The sequence below is a fragment of the Perissodus microlepis genome, chromosome 7, assembly GCF_051167445.1.
Source record: "Perissodus microlepis isolate ML-2025 ecotype Zambia chromosome 7, ASM5116744v1, whole genome shotgun sequence".
Taxonomy (NCBI): Eukaryota; Metazoa; Chordata; class Actinopteri; order Cichliformes; family Cichlidae; genus Perissodus; species Perissodus microlepis.
Genome location: NC_140467.1, coordinates 44,404,901 through 44,427,861, shown reverse-complemented (window position 1 = coordinate 44,427,861; position 22,961 = coordinate 44,404,901). Strand labels below are relative to the sequence as shown.

At 38.7% G+C, this 22,961-nt stretch overlaps 1 protein-coding gene across 4 annotated transcripts in view; it reads right to left on the bottom strand.

The window, feature by feature from the left end:
* Positions 1-3,075: 3,075 nt before the first annotated feature.
* Positions 3,076-22,961, bottom strand: part of znf618 (zinc finger protein 618) — a 45,785-nt gene continuing 25,899 nt past the window's right edge. For 2 of the 4 annotated variants that reach the window (XM_084935325.1, XM_084935326.1), the window contains exons 5-14: positions 21,020-21,109; positions 19,727-19,807; positions 18,457-18,546; positions 18,208-18,297; positions 15,382-15,459; positions 12,416-12,460; positions 11,849-11,926; positions 9,982-10,140; positions 8,358-9,457; positions 3,076-8,015 (exon numbers count right to left, since the gene is read on the bottom strand). In XM_084935325.1, the coding sequence (XP_084791451.1) occupies positions 7,467-8,015; positions 8,358-9,457; positions 9,982-10,140; positions 11,849-11,926; positions 12,416-12,460; positions 15,382-15,459; positions 18,208-18,297; positions 18,457-18,546; positions 19,727-19,807; positions 21,020-21,109 (2,360 nt within the window). In that variant the 3' untranslated portion in view covers positions 3,076-7,466. Of the gene's footprint in view, positions 8,016-8,357; positions 9,458-9,981; positions 10,141-11,848; positions 11,927-12,415; positions 12,461-15,381; positions 15,460-18,207; positions 18,298-18,456; positions 18,547-18,904; positions 18,995-19,726; positions 19,808-21,019; positions 21,110-22,961 lie in introns of all 4 variants that reach the window. The other 2 variants (XM_084935328.1, XM_084935327.1) reach the window with 2 other exon arrangements.

Sequence of the window (22,961 nt, the reverse complement as noted above, 5' to 3'; positions counted from 1 at the left end):
GTGTGTTACCGCCTAAAGTACAGTTATCAACTTAATGAGCTCATTTTTTTTAAGGGTCTGTGAGAAGAAGTTCAAATAAAAACGGGCCCAAAAAAGTCAAAGCAGTGAAGGTGGTAAACGTAAGTGGGATATAATGATGTTAATTGTTTTCCTGGAGTCAGGGAATTTTTTTTAAGGTTCTCTGGAATCCTCTCACTGTCCAAAATTGCTCACATAGAAGGTTCCAAATTGCCCATATTTAGCAATATAAATATCAGCTAAAACTTTATAACACCCACTGTAAATAACCAGGTAGGTGAATAGTTGATTACATTTTAATCTTTCTTATTTAACAGTGCAATAGTAATTATTCTGTAATGCACAGTGAGACCGACTCTCAAATGGTCATATTTATGATGCCTAAACCTAACTGCTAGAAAAAGCAATCAAAGTAAACAAAGGGAACAGGGCACAAACCACAGTCTCTAGGTTCACAGTCTTTAGTGACACCTGCCAGCAATCAGAACTTTATAGGAGCCTGCTACATCTAATATCCAAAGAATGTTTACAGATGCACTACCCAGCATTAAGCAGCATTATGCAGTCATACAGCACTTTCATTCCACTTTGGGTGGAAAAAAGTAGTTAATTTAACAAAAAGTGCATGTCTTTGGGAGGAATTAGGGTAGGTGGAGGAAACTGCCACAGACGCGGCGAGCATTCACACACTCCAACAACAGACAGGCCTTAGCTGACCAACCAGGTGATTTGAATCAGGAACCTTTTCGCTGTGAGGCGACAGTGCTAACCGCTGCACCACTGTGCTCTCAGTAGGTTATTTAGTGCTTGTTAACAGTGCTGGGAAAACTCACAGTTTAATGCAAAGTCAGTTAAACTTCAAGGGATACCAGTGGGCCAAGTTAGGACAATCTACGCCTATGACAATCCTGCCTTAGTGCAAATCAAAGCAACAACAGGTGCACAAAAGAGGTGACAAGAAGACCATCCTCAAAAGGGAATGGTTTTGCCCATGGTGGCCACTGCGCTCTCCTTATCGCTCCACTACTGATTTTTCTCTACTTTTGCTTTTTTGTCAGTGTCCTCGTCACTGCTGGTAGCTTGAGATGGTACATTAAGCCTATTGAGGTTTCAGAGGTAAACGAGTTTCTCCACAATGCCACATCTGTGCGTGCTGTCACAGGAATGTCTGCTGTATCTTCCAGCAGCATCACAACTATGGAAGAAAACACCAGGAGATGAGCCATTATTTAGGAGAGACTACTTAAGTTTATCTAGTTCTCCATTATCCATTAATTAATGGTTATTACCATTCCAGTTTTAACATGACAACCTGCAACATAGATGCAATATAACAAATGCTAACCTTAACCTTTGAAGGAAATAATGGTTGCTGTGACAGAGCAGTGAGTGAGTGGCTCAAGAGTGCGTAAGTAGAGATATTGCTTACCTCTTTAAACTTGAATGAAACAAGCAAGAAAGTTTAAAAGAAACATAACCTTTTCTCTCATTATTTCAGTATGTAGAATATATACACCTATATAAAAGCAAGCAAATGGACATTTGGGCATCATGCGTAGAAATGTGCAGCTCTTCTGGGTCCCCCACTCCAAAATAGGTGAGGAAAGTAATTTAAAGAAATCGTAGGAAATGAAATGCAGTTTTAGCAAATGTTTGACTTTTGGTTCAAATGCACGGCCATTCCTGAGCCCTGTGTTTGTAGTTCAATTCAACTGAATGTTATAGCACCAAATCACAACAACAGTCAGATCGAGATGCTTTATATCGTAAAGATCCTACAATAATATGCTGTGCCCAGGGCTAAGTTTTTAATGTTTGTTCATGTTTGTAACATTAAATGCTGGTTTGCACTGTATTGTTCATTATTTAATTCAAACACTCTGCAGTTGATAAAAAGCCACATTCTGCCACCTAGTGTTCACATTTAGGGGGACAGGGGGAAAGCCCCCTTTACATTCATCTGCTGCCACATTTGTCATATTCACATTACGACGTTTAAATTCACAATTTTAGAACTTGGCAGCAGTGAATAAACAAGTCGTTTTCTCTCTATATGACTTTTGTGCGTGCGTGCTGACCGCAGAGCAGCCCCCACACACTCCTCCTTACTTTAGAAAGAGCTGATCTGCAACTTCTCTGTAACCCAGAACAAAACGGAAGCAATTGTCCAGTGGGCGGGTTGTTTTCTACATTTTTCTTCTCCAAATGACTGAAAATGAGGGGCCAGCTATAGAGCAATTGGTGCCGTAAGCAAAAACAAACTTTGCAAGTCAAAGTAGTAATAGCTTGTGGAAAAATATCACCTTCAGCAGAGGGGTGTTGAAGAAAGGAGGTTAGGTTGCAGAGAGAGTGTGTGTGTGTGTGTGTGTGTGTGTGTGTGTGTGTGAGTGAGTGTGAGGGGGTTGGTGAGGCACTGGAGGAAGAGCGGGGGAGGCCAACTTGGATGCATGTGCTGCAAATTAGGCAGGCAGCCCCTCATGTTGGTAGCAGCGGAGGAGGCAAGAGCGCGGGAGTTTCTGCATGGCTGCAGACTGATGCTTGCACCTTGGGGGATGACTGACCCGGGTGCGAAAAGAGGAAAGCCAACACAGAAGGCTATGACGAACACTTGCTTGCCAGTGGCCCCCCACCCCCTCTCTCTTTAGCCCTATACGCAGCCCCTGGGGAACCCTTGCACGCACTTAAGCAGCCTCTGCATATCCACTCCCCATGTGAGTCTTCAGTCACTCTTTTCTTTAAACAAGACCTCCTTTCCCCTCTACATGTGTTTGAGGCCTGCCGTCCCCTCCTCCCCTCCCTCGGCCACCGCGAAAAGGCTGTGCTTCATTTCGTTCTGGATGGGAGTCTACATTTGTTCTGAAAATAAGCAGCCAGCCTCATTTTGCAGGAATATGCACAAACGTCTTCAAGGTTTCACGCCTGATAAACACAGAAGCAGAGTTCTATTTCACTGCAACACTTGAATACACACTTCCACAAGAAGTACAAACAATACTATCCAGGTAATCTCTCTCCAGTCACACTCACACGCAGATAAATAACATTTCTGCACCACGGTTTGACACAGATTTGGAGTTTATTCACACATAACATACTACAGTGGGTAATGTATTCAAGAAACATTGAACAGCGCTGTCATATGACACAGGAAAAAACAAAACAAAAACAACGAAAAAGACACCGAACCCTTTCTTTGCCATTATATAAAAATAGTGTTGCTACAAAAGTATAAATTAGGTTTACTAATAAGACAACTCAGATCTGAATCTACACAGGAAAATGCTGCCAAAGTGCGATAAAAAGACAAAATGAAGAGAATCAAAACATACTTTTTTTGCGTTTTAGCAGAGTATAAAAAGGAAGAAATACCTGTAAAATAGGATGAAAGCAACACTAATTTCTTAACCTGAATTGATAATACAGACTATAATCCATAGTTAAAACAGAACAGATCTCCATGTTAGCATTCTTATACCACATTTTAACAACCAAACTTTTATTATCTGAATAAGTTAAAATCCTGAAACAAAATAAAACTTACAGCTGATTTCAGTTTTCTAGTAACAGTATCTAAGTTGAGTTTTCTATTATATCAAAACCTTCTGAAATGCTACTGTAGAAAAAGAGGTATAATGTTATTGGTGCTCCCTACTTTATCTCTGAAATGAAGGTGCCCCCTTGTGGCATAAAAACAGCAGTTCTCTTGTATTTACATAATACATCCTCTGAAAATGGATGATGTCAACCCATTAACACCAGTCCACAATCAGCACAGCTACTCCCACCTTGAAAGATTAGAATTCAGTCCGGGGTTGCTTATCCAACTCCTAATGAGTGTCTTAAACATCAACTGAGAGCCAATATGATTCATTTCCATCTGATGACAGACACTGGCTTATAATGTTATATATCAGAACTCTTATTAAAAGCATGCATATCTTAGATATACTCGTTTAATCAACAAAAGAACGCTATTTCTACAGAAAATTAAGTTGACATCATTACGTCAACAATGGCATTTTGTCCCAGAGCATATCCTATTGAAAATACTTATTTAAAAACTCTAAGAAAAAAAATCCCTTCATCATTCAGTTGAGGATAACTTGAAACCAAAAATCATTGTACAGTATTTTGACTATGTCTTTGACGAGCCTAAATTTTTGTATGAACATCTGATTTCCAATCTTTAAATTACAACACTACCTTCTGAGTACTGAGGTAAAACATTGGATTGGTAATTAAAAAATTAAATACAATTTACAGCAATTTTTCTTCTTCTTCCTCTTCTTTTTTTTGATTTTTTTTTAACAAAATATATAAATATATATATTTAAAAAAACACATTAGATATATTAAGAAAACCATTATGGGGAAAAAAGCATTTATGAAATACTAAATCAAAGCTTGGAGGTAAGGAGGGCTACAGTCTATTAAAAAACATCTTGTGTAGTTATGAACAGTTTGTAATGCAGAGCCTTTGACCTTTAATTGACATAAGGGTTTTAAAGTTTTAATGCCACTAAAACAAAGATGACAAATGTTATGACATAAGTAAAAAGGGCATTCTGGTGTAATAAAAGAATCCGATGTCCAACCATAATCTGATAATTGCTCCCTCTCTTTTCTTGCGTGTCGTTTTCTGTCATTCTTCACAAACTAAAAGGTTACAGTCACATTAATCTTATATTTAACTGTAAACTGTCCTTCACCAACCCTCGAAAAAAGGACGTGATCTTTAGGTTCAAATGCGGATGATTAGCATCGATCGCTACGAGGATGACGGGGCAGCCTTTCAGTCAATAAGCACGATATGCAGAAGCATCAGAGTAGTGACATCAGTTCCAAATACAGTGTGTCAGTGTTTCTATTGTCCGGAAAAATGGACCGATTCAAGGTCAAAAGTGACACTGAAACAGGAAATGAATGTTTGAATGGACCTGTCGTACACAAGCAGCAGCTGAAATGAACGAGACACAATACTGAGAGGGAACACATGTATGTCTGTACCTGAAGTTGCCTGAGGGCTTAAAGTTGGGCAAAGTTTGTTTTTTACTCTTAATCGTGTAATAAAGTGATATTTAGGTTGGCTGTTAGCATTTAAGGGGCAGGTGATGTAGCCCGAGGCCCTAAAACAATATAAAATCAGCCAAATGACAATTTTCAAAACGAGTCTCTGATATCTACCACTGAGTCATTTCAGTGTACGTTTATACAGTGGATACTTGTTACATGTGGATACTGTGCTACTGTAAAGATTATTACTGACCTCGTGGGAATGAAAAAGATGAAAGCACACATGCTCAGTTAATCTGACATTTTGACAAAAGCACTTTAAAAGTACAGTGGTTGTCCATGAGTCGTCTGAGCACTGGGACACTGCTTTGTTTCCCTTTCTATGCGAATAAAAGAAAAAGTAAATACAATGTCTACAAGCCATTGAAAGGATGAGTCAAAAGAAGGCCATTAAACAGTAATATAAAGGCATGATGTTGGCTCTGACTGTAGGGTTTAAGGTGATTGCATGAAAAAGACTTAAGGCCCAAAAAACAGAGATAACAAACCAGTACTCGACTAATTAGTACCAGAAGCAACAAACAAGATTTACAGTATAGCTTCCATTCATCCAAGTCATTTTAGGAGGTAAAAGCTCAAGTGTATGTATACTAGGATCCATAAAAAAATAAATAACTTGACATATGCATGCGTTGACTTTAGTAAATGCACAAGCAGAATGTGTCCTGTAAAAAATAAACCCTCAGTGTTTCTTCTCTTGTTTGTTGCGATTGGCACTAACTGTATTTGGGGTGGAACGTTTCACAAAAGTCACGGTTCAGTACATACCTCGGCATTGAGGTCACAGTTTGGTTTCTTTTCGGTACAGTGAGGAAAAGTGGCGGTGCCTTCTTGGATATGGTCATTCCTGAGAAAATCCCATTGATTTTACAAACAAATAACTGAAAGAGTTTATCCTTGATAATTAACTGTAGGAGTGTGATGAGAACAGTCGGGAAAACTATGGCCTGTGGATAAAGCTTATTGCCTTAAAAAGGGAAACGTGTAGCTCACAAAAGGAAGACAGCATGTATATACGAAATTATAAATGCGAAGCGCATAAGTCCCTACTGACAAGTCTTTTCAGACTGAGCTTAAAAAAAATAGACTTATAGGCGCAAACAAAGATTTATGCAAGTATCAATTAGCATTTTGCCTCCAAGCCTTTCATCTGAGGGAAATGCAAAGGTAAAATGTCTTCAGTGTAAAAACAACTTACGCAATTCTTAATCGGCTACAGAGCTGAGTGATGTAGCAGTACTGGAAACTAACAATGAGATAGTCAAAAGGGTCACATAATGCTGTCACTGCTCGATATAATGTACGGATTAATCACGTTTTTTTAACTGCCTGTTAGGATATGGTACAGCTGAATGAAATCGAACCACAAACAGATTCTAATGTGATGTTTTCCTCTTTGTAGATGTATGAAAATCACTTGTAAAGAAATGTCCACCAAAGATAAAGTTTATCATTTCGTCTCTTCTGTGCAAGTCAGTGAGTTTGACTTTTATATCTAGCAGCATAAGACTTGTATCTAGAATGAAAACGTTGGATCACTTTTCTTTACCATTGGTAACATAAAAAAAGAAAAGCATCACACTTGTTCTGTCTGTGTTTTTCTGCTACTTTTTACTTTTTTAAATGAAAAAGTTGCATGCACTGCATGCGAATCATCTGCAGCTACATTTTAGGACACTGATGCAACCATCAAAGTCAACTGCAATGATTAAGCTCTCAGTTACCTGCCCGTGGCTGAATGTGCTGAAAAATAAACATTTCTATGACTTGTGATAATAAATGATAAACCTAGTACACCTATTTGTCAGAGGTGCAATGGCAGTGAAGATCCACCGCTTAATTTTTTTTGTCATACACCAATGAATATTACTTTAGAGATTGTAAATACCTGGTCAACTTTGACAGTCAATTTTCAGAGGTCTATGACAGGAGCTTCAAGCAATGAATGCTTTACCTGAAAATGTTGTCATCCAGTGAGAATAACAGCATTGTAGCCTTGTAGTAGTTTAGTTAATAGGCTGGAGTAAATCAAATCACTGGCTGTGACAAGACTAAACTCATCCTGCTTATGTGTGCATCCCAAACCGAGGGGAGAGTACCAAACAGGACAATCTTTTGAGAGTTACTGTTCCACCCCTACATTTTGGCCACAGTACTTAACAACTCCATAAAAAATATGTAATACGCCGTATTGTTTTATGGGTGTTTGCAACCTTAACAATGTGACTTTATCTTTAAATATTTGTCTCGAGAAGTATTTAATGTCCATACACATTTATGTTTACAGTTAGTCTAAACCTAAAATATATAAATAATAGTCTTGAGTCATTGGTTGGAGGTGAAGGTTTGGTTGATTAGGTTAGTTAGGTTTTCTTCTAGCCCATGTTAGAGTGAAGGAAAATTAGTTTGTTCATTTCCTCAGCAGTTACCTGCTGCCTCCTCTTCATAGCCAAGCTCTGCTCACACACAGTCACGCACTCTCTGCGTATGCCCACAGCAGGCACTGCAAGTAGCCACAGTGCCAGGCGAGCGAGCCTGGGGAACTTCTCGCCCACTGTTGAGCTCCAATACTGGAAGAGATCGGGTGCACCTTGGAGGAGAGGCTCAGCCAGGTATTGAAAAATCTCTTGTCTAACTTGGCTTTGGCTGTCATCGTTACCAGACACGGTGCAAGATGAGGAGGACCCGCGTGAGGGGCCACCATTGTTTCCACTTCCCTCTACTCGGCTTATTTTAGGAGTGGGGGGGCCATCGGCGTCCCGCTCATCACCACCTGAACCTCCACCACCAGTGATACCACCATCCCTAGTTTCAGCAGCCATTTCGCACGCACGAGAGATTATGTCTTCATGCTGGTAGGCTGGCACTGAACGCAGCTTGAGCTGTGGGTCCAGGACCATAGCAACCTGGTGAGCTCGTTCAACCTGTCAAAAAGGAAAAATGATACTGTCAGTACTTTCTCATAGAAAATACTCCATTTATCTTGTTGTTGTTAAACACTGTGTATTGTACAACAGTGGTCCCCAACCCCCGGGCCTCGGACCGGTACCGGTCCGTGAGAGTTGAGGTTGTGGCGCAAAAAAGGTTGGGGGCCGCTGTTGTACAATCAAGATGCAAATATCAGGTGAAATGAATTTTATAAAATAAAAACTAGAATTGCTACACAGAACAAGCCAGTTCTAATGTAACTTATTTAAATTAAGATAAAAGAAACATTCATTTAGCAATACAGAAGTTATTAAGTGTAAGCAATACCAGTTTAATACCTTGAAGTTTTCCTTGAGTGCTTCTAGGAAATAGTGGCAGAGTTTGCTAGCTGTGCCGGTTCCAGCCTCTCCAGCTTTGGATGTGAAGAACTTCTCCAAGCGCAGGTAGACAGGCAGCACCTGCTGTAAAGTTGGTCTCCTCTGGCTGCTCAGCTCCAGAGCTGCCAGGCGCAGAGGTGCCAGCAGACAAGCCAGGGTGCCTAGCAGATGCTTGTTGAGACCTTGGAGGAGCGGGGCTGTGGCCTTACTGCGGCCATAAGCCTCACAAATCTGTTCAAAGTGGGCATGGACCTGCAGGAGAGCTTCGGCCATGCGATCCCAACAAGGAGGGGTGGGGCATTGTGCAGGGTTGCCCTGTGGACCTTCCTCAGTTGTGCTTGTGGATGTGTTGGTACACTGTTCATCACGGAGAATGAGTGTGGTAGAGGAGGAGATATCTCTGCAAGTGGAGAGAAGCTCAGCCAGCTCATGAAGCCCTCGAGCCTGGAGGCTTCGCTTCCCAAGAACGGCCTGAACAACCGCACCGAGTGAGCATCCTGCGCAGCGCAAACATATCCGCCCCCGGCCCCCGCCTCCCAGTGGTGACCCTCCAAATCCTGCCGCCCACACTCTGGGCTCAGAGACATACACAGTGCGGATGTCTGACATCACAAACTCAGAAAGCACGTTCTGCACCCAGTGATGAACCTGTTCTGGCCCTTCCCTCAGCTCAGCCTCCCTTACACCAAGCACGTAACGCTTTAGTCTCGAGCCCTCCACCTGGTAGGCTGTTAGAACGTAGCAAGCGTCTGGGCCAGATGTCTGGGAGTGGCAGGTGACGGCGATGCCAAGCGAAGCATTTGAGCCTAGAGCACACGTGACCTTGACTTTTACTTGGTTGTACATGCGGGGCAGCTGCCGCAGTGCCAAGGCACTCATGTTGCCAAGAGCATCACGGGTTGAGTAGGCACCATGACGAGCACCCGTATCCACTAGGGTCTGTGCCAACTTCAGGAAGTCCTTGCTGTTGAGCACATTTAGCATGCTCAGATCTGAACACATTACCCGTAATAGGCGTTCAGCCACCTGCTGGCGCTCCTTCTCAGGTAGTCCATTATTCTCTGCCAGGACAGACAGCAGATGGATGGTTAGGAAAGCAGAACAAATGATAAGAAAGACAATTAGTGTTTATGTTTCTTTGGATATTCTGGCAGAAACATTAAAATAAGAAAAAGGATATAAAAACAATCAGAGAGGGATTATGACATGGTGTGAAGTCATTGCAATCAAAGGGGAAAGCTACACAGAGCAGACACCACTGCTGCCTTTATTAATCAGAGACATAGATTACTTCTGTGTTAATGTTCCTAGTAGGCTTATTCAATAAACCAATGACACGATGAGAGCTACAGCACGAATGCAACATTACTGTACTTTCAAAGAGCTGTTGGAATAGTGCTTTAGTGCTACACAGAAAACAATCCAAATGTCCAAAATGTTTTATTTCTGTTTATTTTTACTTATTCAGTAGTGATAAAGGCAGAAAATGTTGTGAAAGAGACAGGTATGCAAGAAAATTGCCCAGTGGGATATTACATATGGGAAGCCTCTTAACCACCAGGCTTAATGAAGTTGCGGTACTTACGGGTGAGAGCATGGTTTCTCTGGGAGATACTTTGAGGCTGGATTTGTAGTTTAACTGAGGAATGGGCCTGAGCCTGAGAGCCTCTCCACAGCTGCTCCTGAGGACCCGATACTGAAGAGGTTTTGGGAGAGTCCCCTTTGGTGTGGTTCTCATTATCAGCTGTTGACAGAGAGATGGAAGCTGGTTGAGTTGTTAATGGAAAAAAGCACAAGTTAATTGTATTGAGTGGAAGAAAATGTAAAGATTAAAACCATGACACAAAACAACTGTCTTTAAAAGAACCAATAACTTGGCCTCCCTGTGGTTGACAAATTGCACCTTAAAAATAAATACCACAAGTTAAAGAATTATTTTCCTAGTTGTTTCTCATTATAAGATCACACAGCGTTCAATCTATGGTAATTAATTTCAGTCAATCTCGGCAATATTAAAAAAAAAAAAAACCTCAAATCCAACTGATATATAATTTGTTTCACAGCTGAATCTGACTAATAATCATACAATTCCAGCTGAAGACAGGGAACATGATTCATACTTAACAGGATAACTACTTACAGTTGAACACTTAAATCATTAAATAAAAAAGGCTCAAAGATAGATACTTTCTTGCTTTCCTGGTTTGCGTCTTTATTTATTTATTTTTGTGTTAGCAAGTTTTGCAAGAATATTTGGCTTAATTGCTTAAAAACTGATTTTCTTCAGAACTGAACAAAAAAAAAAAAAAAAAATCAGCATTGACATTTTATGATTAACTGAAAAAATAAAAGCAGAGCAGAGAATGCAACTTTATTCTGTGCAGTCATGGGAAACTAAGCGCACCCCATGTTTCAGTAGCCTACAGAACCACTTTTAGCAGAAAGAACTTGAAGTCATCCTTTTCTGCATGACTTTATGTCTCTCACATCGATGTGAAGAACCTCTGGCCCACTCTTTTTTGCAACATTGCTTTACTTCATTGAGGTTTGAAGGCATTTATCTTAAGGTCCCCCTACAACATTTCAGTTGGGTTAAGGTCTGGACTTTTTTTCAGCCGATCTGTTGCTGCTCTGATTGGTCTGTCAGTATATTGTTCTGCTGCATCATGTTGCAGTTCAGTTAACTTTATCACACCACAAGCACACGCACAAGTCCTGTAGCTGCAAAACAAGCCAAAATGATACAGGTATATCTGTATCTACCACAGTGTTTGACATTTGATTGAGGTGCTTGTGCAGATATGGCGTGTCTGTTTTTTTGCCAAATGTGGTTCACTTGTGCATTACGGCCAAACATCTCCTCTTTCTTCTCATCTGTCCCAAGGACATTGTGTTTTTGTGGCTTGTTTAGATGCAAATGTCTCGACCTAAGCTGTGCTGTCATGCTCTTCTTAGAGAGAAGAGGCTGTTTTCTGGCAAACCTTCCAAACAAGCCCTACTTATTCAGTCCTTTTCGAATTGTACTGTCATAAACTTTAACATTTAACATTATAACTGAGGCCTTTATGTAAAGTCTGAGATGTAGCTTTTGGGTTAAACTTTTTCGGATTTACCCCTGGAAAGTTTGTAGATGCAGTAAAGGTGTTTCTTGCAGGACTGCACAGAGTCTAGAGAAAACTCTCTTTTCACATGGACAGACACACACACACAGTGACAAATGATGCATCAAATCTTTGCAACACTATTTCCAGCAAACTCAGATCCAGATCTGCAACAACCCTCATTATTGGCAGATATAGAAATATTATGTACAGTAACACGGAATACTAATTAAACAGTGGTGATATGTGATAAATGGCAGTTTTGAATGTATTGCAGCCACTGACACTGCGTTCACGTTACGTACTTTTTCTGCTGTCGTGCTTTACATGCATTTGTAGTCGTGGACTCACCAGCATGGGACTGCATGTGCTCCAGCAGGTTGTTGTAGAACTGGAACTGGATGCCACAGGCACCACAAGTGTACGGTTCTAAAAAAATCACAAGGCCCAGAAGAGTGTTGACTCTTTGTCAGAGGCAAAAATTAAAATATGGTCTGTCCCTGATGTGCACTGGATTTCTGCAAAATACAGCAGCTCCGAAACTCAGGCACGCCAGTGTGTGGTAAAAGTGACTCCTTTTGAAAAAGCATTTATGAAATCTATGATTTTTTATAGAGATATTTAATACTTAACAATATCAGTGAGCCTAATAAAATGTTGCTGCCCAAAGGAGGCAATGCCAAGTTGTCAGATGTCAGTAAAGACTAACAATGGGCATCTTGATCAGACACTTTCTTGTTATAGTCAAGCCAAAAGAAGAAAAATATATCACCACAATTACATAAAGAAAGATTTTCACTAAATAACAACAGATTAAAAAAAAAAAAATCAAGGAAAACAGAGAAAATGGCAAAATAAGCAAGGTGCGTGCTTACATGCATATATTTGTTTAAGGCAGAGAGGTGTGGTTAGACTTACTCTGTGCTGTAGAGAAAGAGGTGGCCACCAGAGGGCTTGGCGTTCCTGTTAACAGGAGGACAGGAGGGGGAGGAATTTAAAACTACAGAGACAGTGGACCACCATCACTCATTTCCCTTCCTCATTTTATCACCGCATTAATATAACTTCATTTATTGTTTATTTTATTTTTATGCATTCATATTGTGTTTACTTTGAATATGACAGAACACAACAGAAAAATAAAGCAATTTACTAAACCTTGGAAAGATAGATAATATTGTATTGATTCTTTAAAAAGCAACTAAAGTGCTCCGTGTCCACACCTAAACATTAAAAGACATAACAGATTTACATATAGCCCTTATGTTCTTTGACATAATCTTGTTTATGGATATACCACTCAAAATGCTCCTCCCACACTTATGGTACATGTCAACTGAGTGTTTTTATAGGTGAGGAATTGCTTTGCAAGCCACCAGACTGAGACAAAATAGAATAGACTGACAGGTGCCGTCCCTCTTTTCCAGCCTCGTCCAGCTGTGCAAACACTGAGCAAACGCCTGATTGGATGAAACTAACATGGCAGCTTGTTTGCCATGAAGTATTCTCTTCATAAATAAAAACAGTCCAACATATAGGAAAAAGATGTAAGGTGAGAAAGAAACTGATTGCTTAAACTGATTTTAGATTGACAATGGCTACTTTAATGCTTCTCAAGAGTTTTTAGAGCTGCTGTCTCTCACTGGAAGCCTTGTATTTGCATAAAGTAGCTTAATTTAACTTAAGCAAATCATGAGTAAGCAACTCAATTTCCTGTCACTCAAAACGAAACTCTGCACTGTCAGACAGCACTGCTTTCCTGTGGATATTAAGAGCATCAAGCACCACTTTTGATAACCACTGAAACTCATCCACAGTATCAAAATAGCAGCCCTTCTTTTTATCTTAGAGAAGAAAAATAAGTTTAAGGGTCCCAAATCTGAAACAGGATCAGTGGAGGATAACAATTACATTGGTAAATAATGAAAAATGTCTGCATTTTCACTGAGTTGGTACATGTTGACATGTGCCACGGTTCAGGTCATTTGTGCTTTATGTTCTTCTGACTCCTCAAGATTTTACGTGGTTATTCCATCTCAAATTAAGGTGGGCCTACTGCTCAACCATCCCAAATTTGCAGTGATTGCTGTGAAATTTTAGCTATACTTTTCAAGATCCATCTGCCTACCTATCTATCTTTTCTATCTGTCAACCACTTTCAGGCCATTTTTTCACAAATTGAAATCTGAGGCAATGTTTGAACATGATTAACTCAAAAACTATTACAGATAAAAGCCCAAAATCTGTCCCAAATTATAAATCTTGATTCATTTCTTTGGTGAGAAGTACCAGGGAAAATTTCTCCTTTTATCTTCAAGAGTTTTTGACATGTACATATTCAAGCATTGCCTCAGATTTCAACGTGTGGAAAAAAAAAAAAAAAAAAAAAAAAAGGTCTAAAAGTATGTTGAGGGACCATTTTGCAAAAAGAAGAAGAAAAAAATCTTGGGAGGTTATTTGGTATATGAATCTATATGTGTTTATGTGTTACATAATTTGTAGGAAAACACAAGGTCGAGCAGAAAATGTTTTAAAACTTAGCTGCTCTGAGATGGAATGACCCTTCAGTCTGCCCCTGGGGGATGAATTCACAGTGCACAATTCAGTGAATGTTGTAGGAAACAACAGGCTGTTTCTTGGAGGCACAGTTGACGTGATGCATCTTACTTGTGCTTGAATCATAAAGGCTCATTCACTAAAGATTTCTGTTACGGCTCTAATCCAAATATAAAGTTAGCACAGTTTAACACAAAAACCTGTATTTCTTTTTCTTCACAAGACTTTGATGTGGTCACCAATATAAGTGTAATCCAGGACCCAGTGTTGATAACAGGGCAGGGCAATATGGCCAAAAATATTTATCACGAAATTTTTGAAAATTTGCAATAACGATGTAACCGACAATATAATTGACAAAATACTTTACAACTCCACAACTTTATTAGTGCAAAAAAAAACCCATCAATGTATTTTCACTTAAACAAGCAGCTGTTTTTTTTATGTGCATTAAAGCTATATAAAAATTTAACAGTGCAAATTCAAATTCCTTGCTGACAGTTTAACCAAAAGGCATTTCCAGTGGAAATTGGCCGACATATCCTCAGCATAACCATGTATAATATCCACAAAACTTAAACAGAGGTTATACACACACAATACGGTAATATTACGTTGAAGCACAGTACGTATCACTCCGCGAAGCTCCTGACTACGGTAGCCATAAGCCAAACCAGTTCCACACCACTGAAGTTGCACCATTTTTACAAACCAGTTCTGGTTCATCTGTTTCATTCAACGACCCGCCTTCTCATTCTCCGTCGCCACCGTGCTTTTTCCGCCATGTGCGTATGTAAACAAAGGCACTACGCATGTGCGTTTTACCCATATTCTATCGTGATATTTCATTTTCTTATCATTGCTTAACATTATAACGGTATCACCGTGAAGGGTATGATATGGCGCAGCCCTAGTTGATAACATGACATCACATGGAATTTTGTGTCAGGAATGTGACCACTTGTACTTTTTGTATTCGCATTACCATGCATTGCTCCTTTTGTGCACAACAGTGTAAGAACATTTTGATAACACCTCATATGAACCCAAACATAACAGGATGAAGTTAATGGTCTACAATTTAAGCTAGTATATGCAGTTAGATGACACAAACCTCTCCATCTACATCTTCCGCCCAGGCATGGGTAGCAAAGCACTGTTTGCAGAAATGGTTTCTATTCTTCCATTCATTCATATACCTGAACTGTAGCATTACTAAAAATATTGTTTTTATTGTTTGAACAAAAATAATACATTTCCACACCTCCCCCCCCCAAAAAAAAACCCACCAACAACAACAAAAAAAAACCCCAGTGACTTGTGCTTACCGCTCGAGTTCTGTGAACTGTTTGTGTCAACCAGACTGGACTGAATTGCACTTTCCAATTTCCGCCTGAATGGGCTGTCTGTATGTGAGAAAACAGGAAAAACGATGAGTGACATGGTCAGGCCAACGACTGTGGATAACATTTTTAATTTAAACTGAATCCGCACAACAGTTAGAGGGGGAAGCAAAGTTAATGACGTGCAATTTACACTTGATTTTAGTTTGCAGCATGCAAATCAATCACGCTAACAGCCTTGAAAATGATCCAAACGTTCAAATGATATTTAAATATGGGTTTAATTCCTCCTCTTCATTCCATCTTTTTGACCCACTTTTAAGCTGTGTGTGTGTGTGTGTGCCATGCTTTAAATAGTTCTTTATGGCACACTGCTTCTTAGCAGAATTACTTTTTTTGTTAGGGGAGGAGATTTGGGGGGGCCTTTAGAAAATAAAAATTAATGTGTAATTTCTTGTGTTTAGCAGCTAATGTTTAGGTGCTTTAGGCAATTAAAAAAAAAGATGACATCAAATTTATTATTTAAATTGTTCACCCAACCATTCAGCAAAGATTAATTTCCTGCAAAGATATCACATATGCAACAGTAACCTTACACACAATTAACAGAAACTAACAATTCCAACAATAGTGCAGTTTTTTTTTTTAAATCCTCAGCCAATCACAAAGCACTTAGGTTCTACATTGCCATATCTAGAAATTATGTGTAATAATGTCCACTGGTGAACAAAAACATTATTACTTCCCAGCCTAATATGCTCCTTGTGTTTTTTGTGCAGTCAACATAGCATCAAGCACCCAGAGCATGACCTCCTCAAGCTCTGAAGGTTCCCTGTGGTATCTGGCACTGATTTGTCAGCAGCAGTCTTTTAATTGAAAGTTGTAAACCAGAGATGCCAAGCATCGCACCCAAACAGCCTCTTCATGGTTTCTTCCTCCTCAGTGATCAGTGACTAGGTTCTTATCACTGCTGACATGGGACGTATTTTTTCAGAGGCAATTTAGACGAGTCTTTGGGTCATCAAAATTATGGAGGACCACAAGAGCCACACGCATCAAAATAAAGAATTCTGTGCTTAAATAATGAATTGTAGAATAAATTCAGCATTTGTAAATTCATTTTTGCATTCCACATTAAAAAACCTGTTTTTCAAAATGTTTTTTAAAAACCTCATTTCAAAATAATTTTTTAAAATTCCACATTAAATTAGCATGAGTACTGCAAAGTTTTGTAGTACTAAAAAAAAAAAAAAATAAATTGGAAAAAAAAAAAAAAAAAAAAAAAAAAAAAAAATCACACAAGCATCACACATCCGACATATATTCCAGTTCCATTTTGTGCAGTACGCTGTTGAAATTATAAACTATACATTCTAGTTATTCACTTATCAGTGATTCTTGAGTAAATGGATGTCACTGATAAATCTGTGGTGATTCACCTGCAAGTGTTTTTAACAAACTTTGTTTTTTGTAGAATTCATCAGCAGCTGTGGAGAGATGCATTCAAATATCTTCTGGTTCCACTTTTCCTAACCTGGAAGCTGAGGATGGCTTAATCCTGACAAGGACACAAACCTCAGCGCTTATCATAGATGTTCCTCCGTGCAGCCATTCCGGAGAGAGAGAGAGAGCAACGACCACTGATTAAGATCAGCAAGAAATCTGTTCCTTTCTGGCAACTTTGGAAACTTCTAATAAGAAAGTTCGCATTCTTAGAACAATGCTGGGTCATGTGTGATGTGTTATCATATGAGGACATTACATTTTGACATAATTCTGCTCAATTAAGTGTTTTGATCATTGATCAAATATGGCAGCTTTGTGTTGTGCTGCAAGTTAAAACCGACTGTCCTCATGAGCACAGCATCTAACAACTTTCCTTAAAAAAGTCGATTGAATTCAACTGGGCACAATGGTTTTCAGTGGGTGAAACATTCATCACTCATCTGTTACACCGGAGAAGTCACTTGGATGAGTGATAAAACAATTTTCCACGGAAACATCCAGAGCAAGTAAACTTTTGGGCATATGCTTGCCTGTAATTCATTCATCAAGAGATTTATTTTTTTAAATGTATACATTTGTTTTCAGTTGTTTCTCTTGGCTTAATTTCAGCCTTAGCAGCATCTCAAAGAAGAAACCCACTGTAAACTTTTTGCCAATAATTTGACAAAAAGATTGTTGAGCCAGGTGGTATTCTCTGGAGTTTAAGACCAAAACTGAACTCAAACAGTAAATTCACATCTGTAAATTCACACAGTGAAGTAAAGTTACTAAAGTTTTGTACCACCCACCCCCCCATTTTATTTCTTGCTGATTTTTATTTTATTTATTTATTTTTTTATATATTGGTACAAATGTGTACAGGTTACAGACTTCCTCAGTAAATTTGCACTCTTTCAGAGTCATTTGAATTGTGTGTTAAAGAAGAAAGAGATTAGTAAAGTAGAGGATGCAGAGTCCATTTTAATCGCCATTTCAAATTATGTTTTAAAAAACATTTTGAAAATCAGGTATTCGAAAATTAATTTACAAATGCAGAATTAATTCTACAATTCATTATTTAAGCACAAAAAATGTTCAACATATGGCAGTTATTATGAACATTATCAGCTTCAAATGTTACAACAGTGTGGCCCACTAGTGTATGTGACCTGTAAATAGTACTTCAACAAAAAAGGCAGATTTGATGGTCAAATTTCAGTATGTGTGTTTGTGTCCAAGGTAAAAAAAAAAAATGTTCAAGGGTTATAAGGCATGCAACTTTTCCTATATAAATGAAAAAAGTCAAAAAAACAAATGTATGCTTACTTTTTATCTTTCCAGTTTGGCTGTGGCCAAATTTACTCATATCCATGCTACCACATTCCTGTACCCGTGATGTCTTCAAATCAAATGAACCTACATGAAAAAGGAGCATCTTGGATTGCATTCATTGCACAACTTTAGAAACAAAATACATGACACTGTCCATACAACAAGGTTTAGAGCTGCATATGAGATTTCATACTGTACAAAATTAAAATGAAGAAATGACTCACAGAAAACAAATGAACTCACCCATTGGCGTGTGAAGAGCAACATGTTCCTGGTACGGGTTGAAATACTTGTACTGCTTCCCACAGAATTCACAAACATAGCTCCCAGTTTCTGGAAACAAGAAAACACATAAACAAACCTTTGTCCTCTTCTGTATCCACGATGGTTATAATAAGAAGGAGTAAAGGTTAAATCTGTTGGATTAGTTGTCTTCAGTTAAGATGAAGAATAGTGTTTTTGCACATGCCTTACTTCACTAGAGAGAAGCAGAAAACAAGAAGTCGATATCGAGTGGAAAGAGGAAGAAGCAGTGACTCTGACTGGATGTTGTTGTTTTTTTTTTTTACAGTTTACATTTAGCAGTACATTAATAGTGATTAGAAACACAGGGTTTCCCTGTTTTATGCATGGAGGTTCACACTATCACCCATAAAAGTCATTAATGCAGTGATAAGTGCAGGATTCCCACCTGCAAACACTGCCAATAGTGTTTTAAGCGGCACGTGCTGCTGCCTGCTGAACCCGCTGTCTCTGTAGAGCTGGGTGAGTGCTTTTTCCCCTGCGAAAAAGGACTTATGGACTTATGTTTGGAAACCTTACCAGTCTTTACTTAACTTATATCCTTGGTGTTATTTTTTTTTACAACACTGAGTATCACAATGACTTAACGCCTTTTCACTATACGGTGTTCAATACTTTTAACTGGACAGAAGACTGAAACTGTAAGGCCCTAAAACGTCACAGAATTTTAACTTAAAGAAAACTTTCTGGAAAATCTTTCTATATACTTCTTCTGCAGGGAAACACAAAAGCCAAGCTACCTTAAAATGAATTTTGTAATCTCATTCTGCTGTGGTATGTCTTCATTTTGAAATCACACTCTGTACAGACATCTGCAGCGATATTATTGCATTTGTCCTGATGGTTCAGTACACAACCCTCAGCTCAGTATTAAAATTCCCTGGTTTAATGCGATTCCTCCGTGTTGAAGTAAACAAAGAAAGGAAATATTTTTCAAAATTTTCAGATTTTGAAAAGTTAACTGTGCACAACTTCCACTTATTTTAAAATATAATTTTTATTTACTTTATGCTTGTGAACAAGGAGTTTAAAGCCTTTTTTGACTGACTGCAGCATTTTATTATCCCAACTCTAACAATAAGAATAACTGCATATCAGGCACTTTTTTGTCTGCTAAACTTAAATCAAACTAAACCAATCAATGAATATACCAAACTGTGAATTTTGTGTACAGATATCTGTGTACCTTAAGTACACCAAACAGTCTTACTTGGTCCAATTTTCTGATAGGGTTCAACTGGCTCCTCTTCTTTAAGGCCATCCACAGGTAGCACCACCTGTTCGTATGGATCTGAGAGAAGAAAAGGAAGATGAATAAGCTGATTATCTTCTCACAATACTCGTCACAAAACTTGAGCTCTTTCAGATATGTAATACTATAATAATCACATGAGTTCAATTCCTGCCTGCATCTCTTATGTGCCTTTAATTCCTGAGATTGTAACATTATATAAATGAATAAAGTCTTCTTGCAGCTGCTCCCTTTACGTGTTGGCCCAGCAGAATATCTGCCTCAATCACACCCTCCAACCCTCTGCATCTCCGCCTTCACTATATCCATGTACCTTCATTGTAGTCTTCCTCTTTCCCTCCTGCATGGCCGCTCCATGCCTAACATCTTTTACCCAGTATATCCACTACCCCTCCTCGGTACATGGTCGAACCATCTCAGCCTCACCTCTCTAACTTTGTTTCTCAACTGCTCAACCTAAACCGTTCTTAAACTCTGCCATTTCTTGGCCTCCTCTCTTCTAGTCAGGTTCACAGTATCCAAACCATACATCATAACAGGTCTCACTACCATCTTGTAAATCATTCCTTTCACTCTTGCTGCTATCCTTCTGTCACAAATCTGACACACTGACACTCGTCTCTCACTCAGGTCCCTGAGGTCATGTGATCAGGGCTTGCTGGTTGTCCATCCAGGCTGAAAACAAAAGGTGACAGAGCTTTTGTAACTTTGGCTCCCAGACTCTGGAATTCTCCCTTTGAACTTGAGATCCGAGGACTCAGTGGTCTCTTTTAAAAAAAAAACTAAAAAAGTCATATTTTTAAACTTGCTTTTGGTTAATTTTTGTTTTTATGATTTAGCTTCTGTGAAGCTCTTTGTGATTTTTATCTTGAAAGGTGCTATACAAGTAAAATTTTACTTCGGTAACTCTTTCCACCCAGTTCACCCAGCCTGCACTCTCCTCTTCACCTCTGCTCCTTGTATCCTCACCTTTCCTCCTGCCTTGCGCTCATTTACACACGTATTCTGCCATGCCTCTGCTGACTTTCATTCTTCTAAAAGTTTAATGACCCTTAATTCCCTTGACTTGCAGACCACATTTAGACACTGGCCATCCCTTCTGTTTTTTGGAGTCCTTGAATAAAATGCTTAATTTTATTTATTTTTTTTCCTCCATATAAACAATCCAGTCCCCTTTGTTTCGATTTTGCAGTTGCTGCAGAAAGTACAGATTTTTCCATGAGGAATGACTGAAAATTGTGCAAAACTTACCATCAACTGCATGCAGGTCACGATGCTCCTGAAAGCAGCTATAGTATTTATACTTCTTTCCACAGATGTCACAGGAGTAACGGAAGCTACCTGTAGATAAACGGAACAAGCCAACAATGAATAACACTGATAGTACAAACAGTGTTTAATTTATTACCAAATTCAGGTAACGCTAGCTAGACAAAAAACAAAAAAAAAAAACGCTCAGGAAAACTAAATAATATAAACACATGTATGGACTGTGTAAAGTTCAGAGATCAAGAGAGAGAGAGAAATGGCTTAAACTGAACATTGGACCAAGCACGTACACGGCATATATTTTAGCCAACTGAAATGCACCGCACAGCGATTTAACACACATCAAATTCCAAAGTGCGTTGTTGCTTTCAACTGAAGGTCAGGGGTCCTATTTTTCTGTTTTCTTTTTTTTTTTGTCTATTTGCACCACAAACAAGGTTAAATTAACAAAAATGTTTAAAGTACACAGGATAAGATAGGACTCCCAAACAGGGAGGGAAGAATTCCAGGTATAAAGCTCTGAGAAAAGGGGTCATCCCAGGGCCCACAACAATTCACAAGTTTTCTCAGTTCATGTCATTGATAACCTTAGAAAAATGTTATTTCATTGAGGCTTTAAAAAAAAAAAAACCTTGACCTTTAAGTGGAATGACCAGAGGTTAATAATGATCTCAATATTTTTATGACAACATTAATATCAAAAGCTAAAAATAAACAAAAGCAAAATAACCCCACAAAGAAAATAGAAAGCTGCATTTTCAATCTAAATTAAAGTAACATATATATTGTTACTTAACAGCAAGTTCGCACAATTAAAAGAAGATATCTTTTTAATCGAAATGTATGTGTCTGTGAATATGTACATACTATTATGTATTGTTCAAAAGTGTTTAAATGTGCAATATAATCTTACTTTAGTCTCACTTTGTTATTTTTACTTTTCTTGATGTAGGATTCACTGACATTTCTTTCCAAGTGTATAAAGGGCGTGAAAGGGCATCAGAGATGAAGATTGCTTCTTCTGCTCTTGTTAATTTTGTTGTGGGGTAAAGCATTGTTCAGCCAGGTGGCTGTTGACAAGTGAGAACTGAAGTGCCTCTACACACTGCAGTCAACTGCTGTCTGAAGGCAATCTGTTGCATAAAAAGCACAGCACAAAGACTTGTAAGACAAAAATCTATTTTCCAGTTCTTTCAGGTTTAGTCTCTCTCTGTAATAACATGTCTGACGTTGTCCCTGCAAAAGGCCCCTCATCACACACCCATGTGAAATGTTTTATTATTTAGCAGCAGAGTGACAACTTCTAAATTTTCTCCAGCCTGTTCTCAAGAGGCACTTAATCCAATCAGCTGCATTCTTAGCTGAATTCCTGAGGCTCATCAAGGATGTAATAGACAGAAGGGCTGTTAATAAATTCTGAATTTCACTATATAATCAAGTTTAAAAAGAAAAAAAAAAAAAAAAGGGGGGGGGGGGGGGGGGGGAACATTCAAATGTGGAAAAAAATAAAGCTGCAGTACTGGCGGTGTCTCACAAACTACATAAAACACAAAGTTGAATTTCTGAAAAGGTGTGCAGCGTCTGCGACTCTTAATATAGCACTACGGCACATAGTGAGTGTTTGTGGGGGTAAAAATGAGAAAAGTAGACCTGTGTAGGACCTTCTGCTTCCGATTTCAGACACATAGCTGGCAGTGCAAGTAAAGAGAAAACAATGAACGATTTAACCTACATAAATTAGTGAATATACGTGGATGAATAATCAGCTGAACTGAAGGTAAACCGCAAGGCGTACCATTTACCTTTTGCATTTTGCTTGTTCTTTTCTTTAAGCTAAAGTAAGTAAGCTAAATAAAATCAGGCTGATTCATGTTTGATTTCACACCTACACCTTTAAAATAAATAAATAAATAAATTCCAAAGG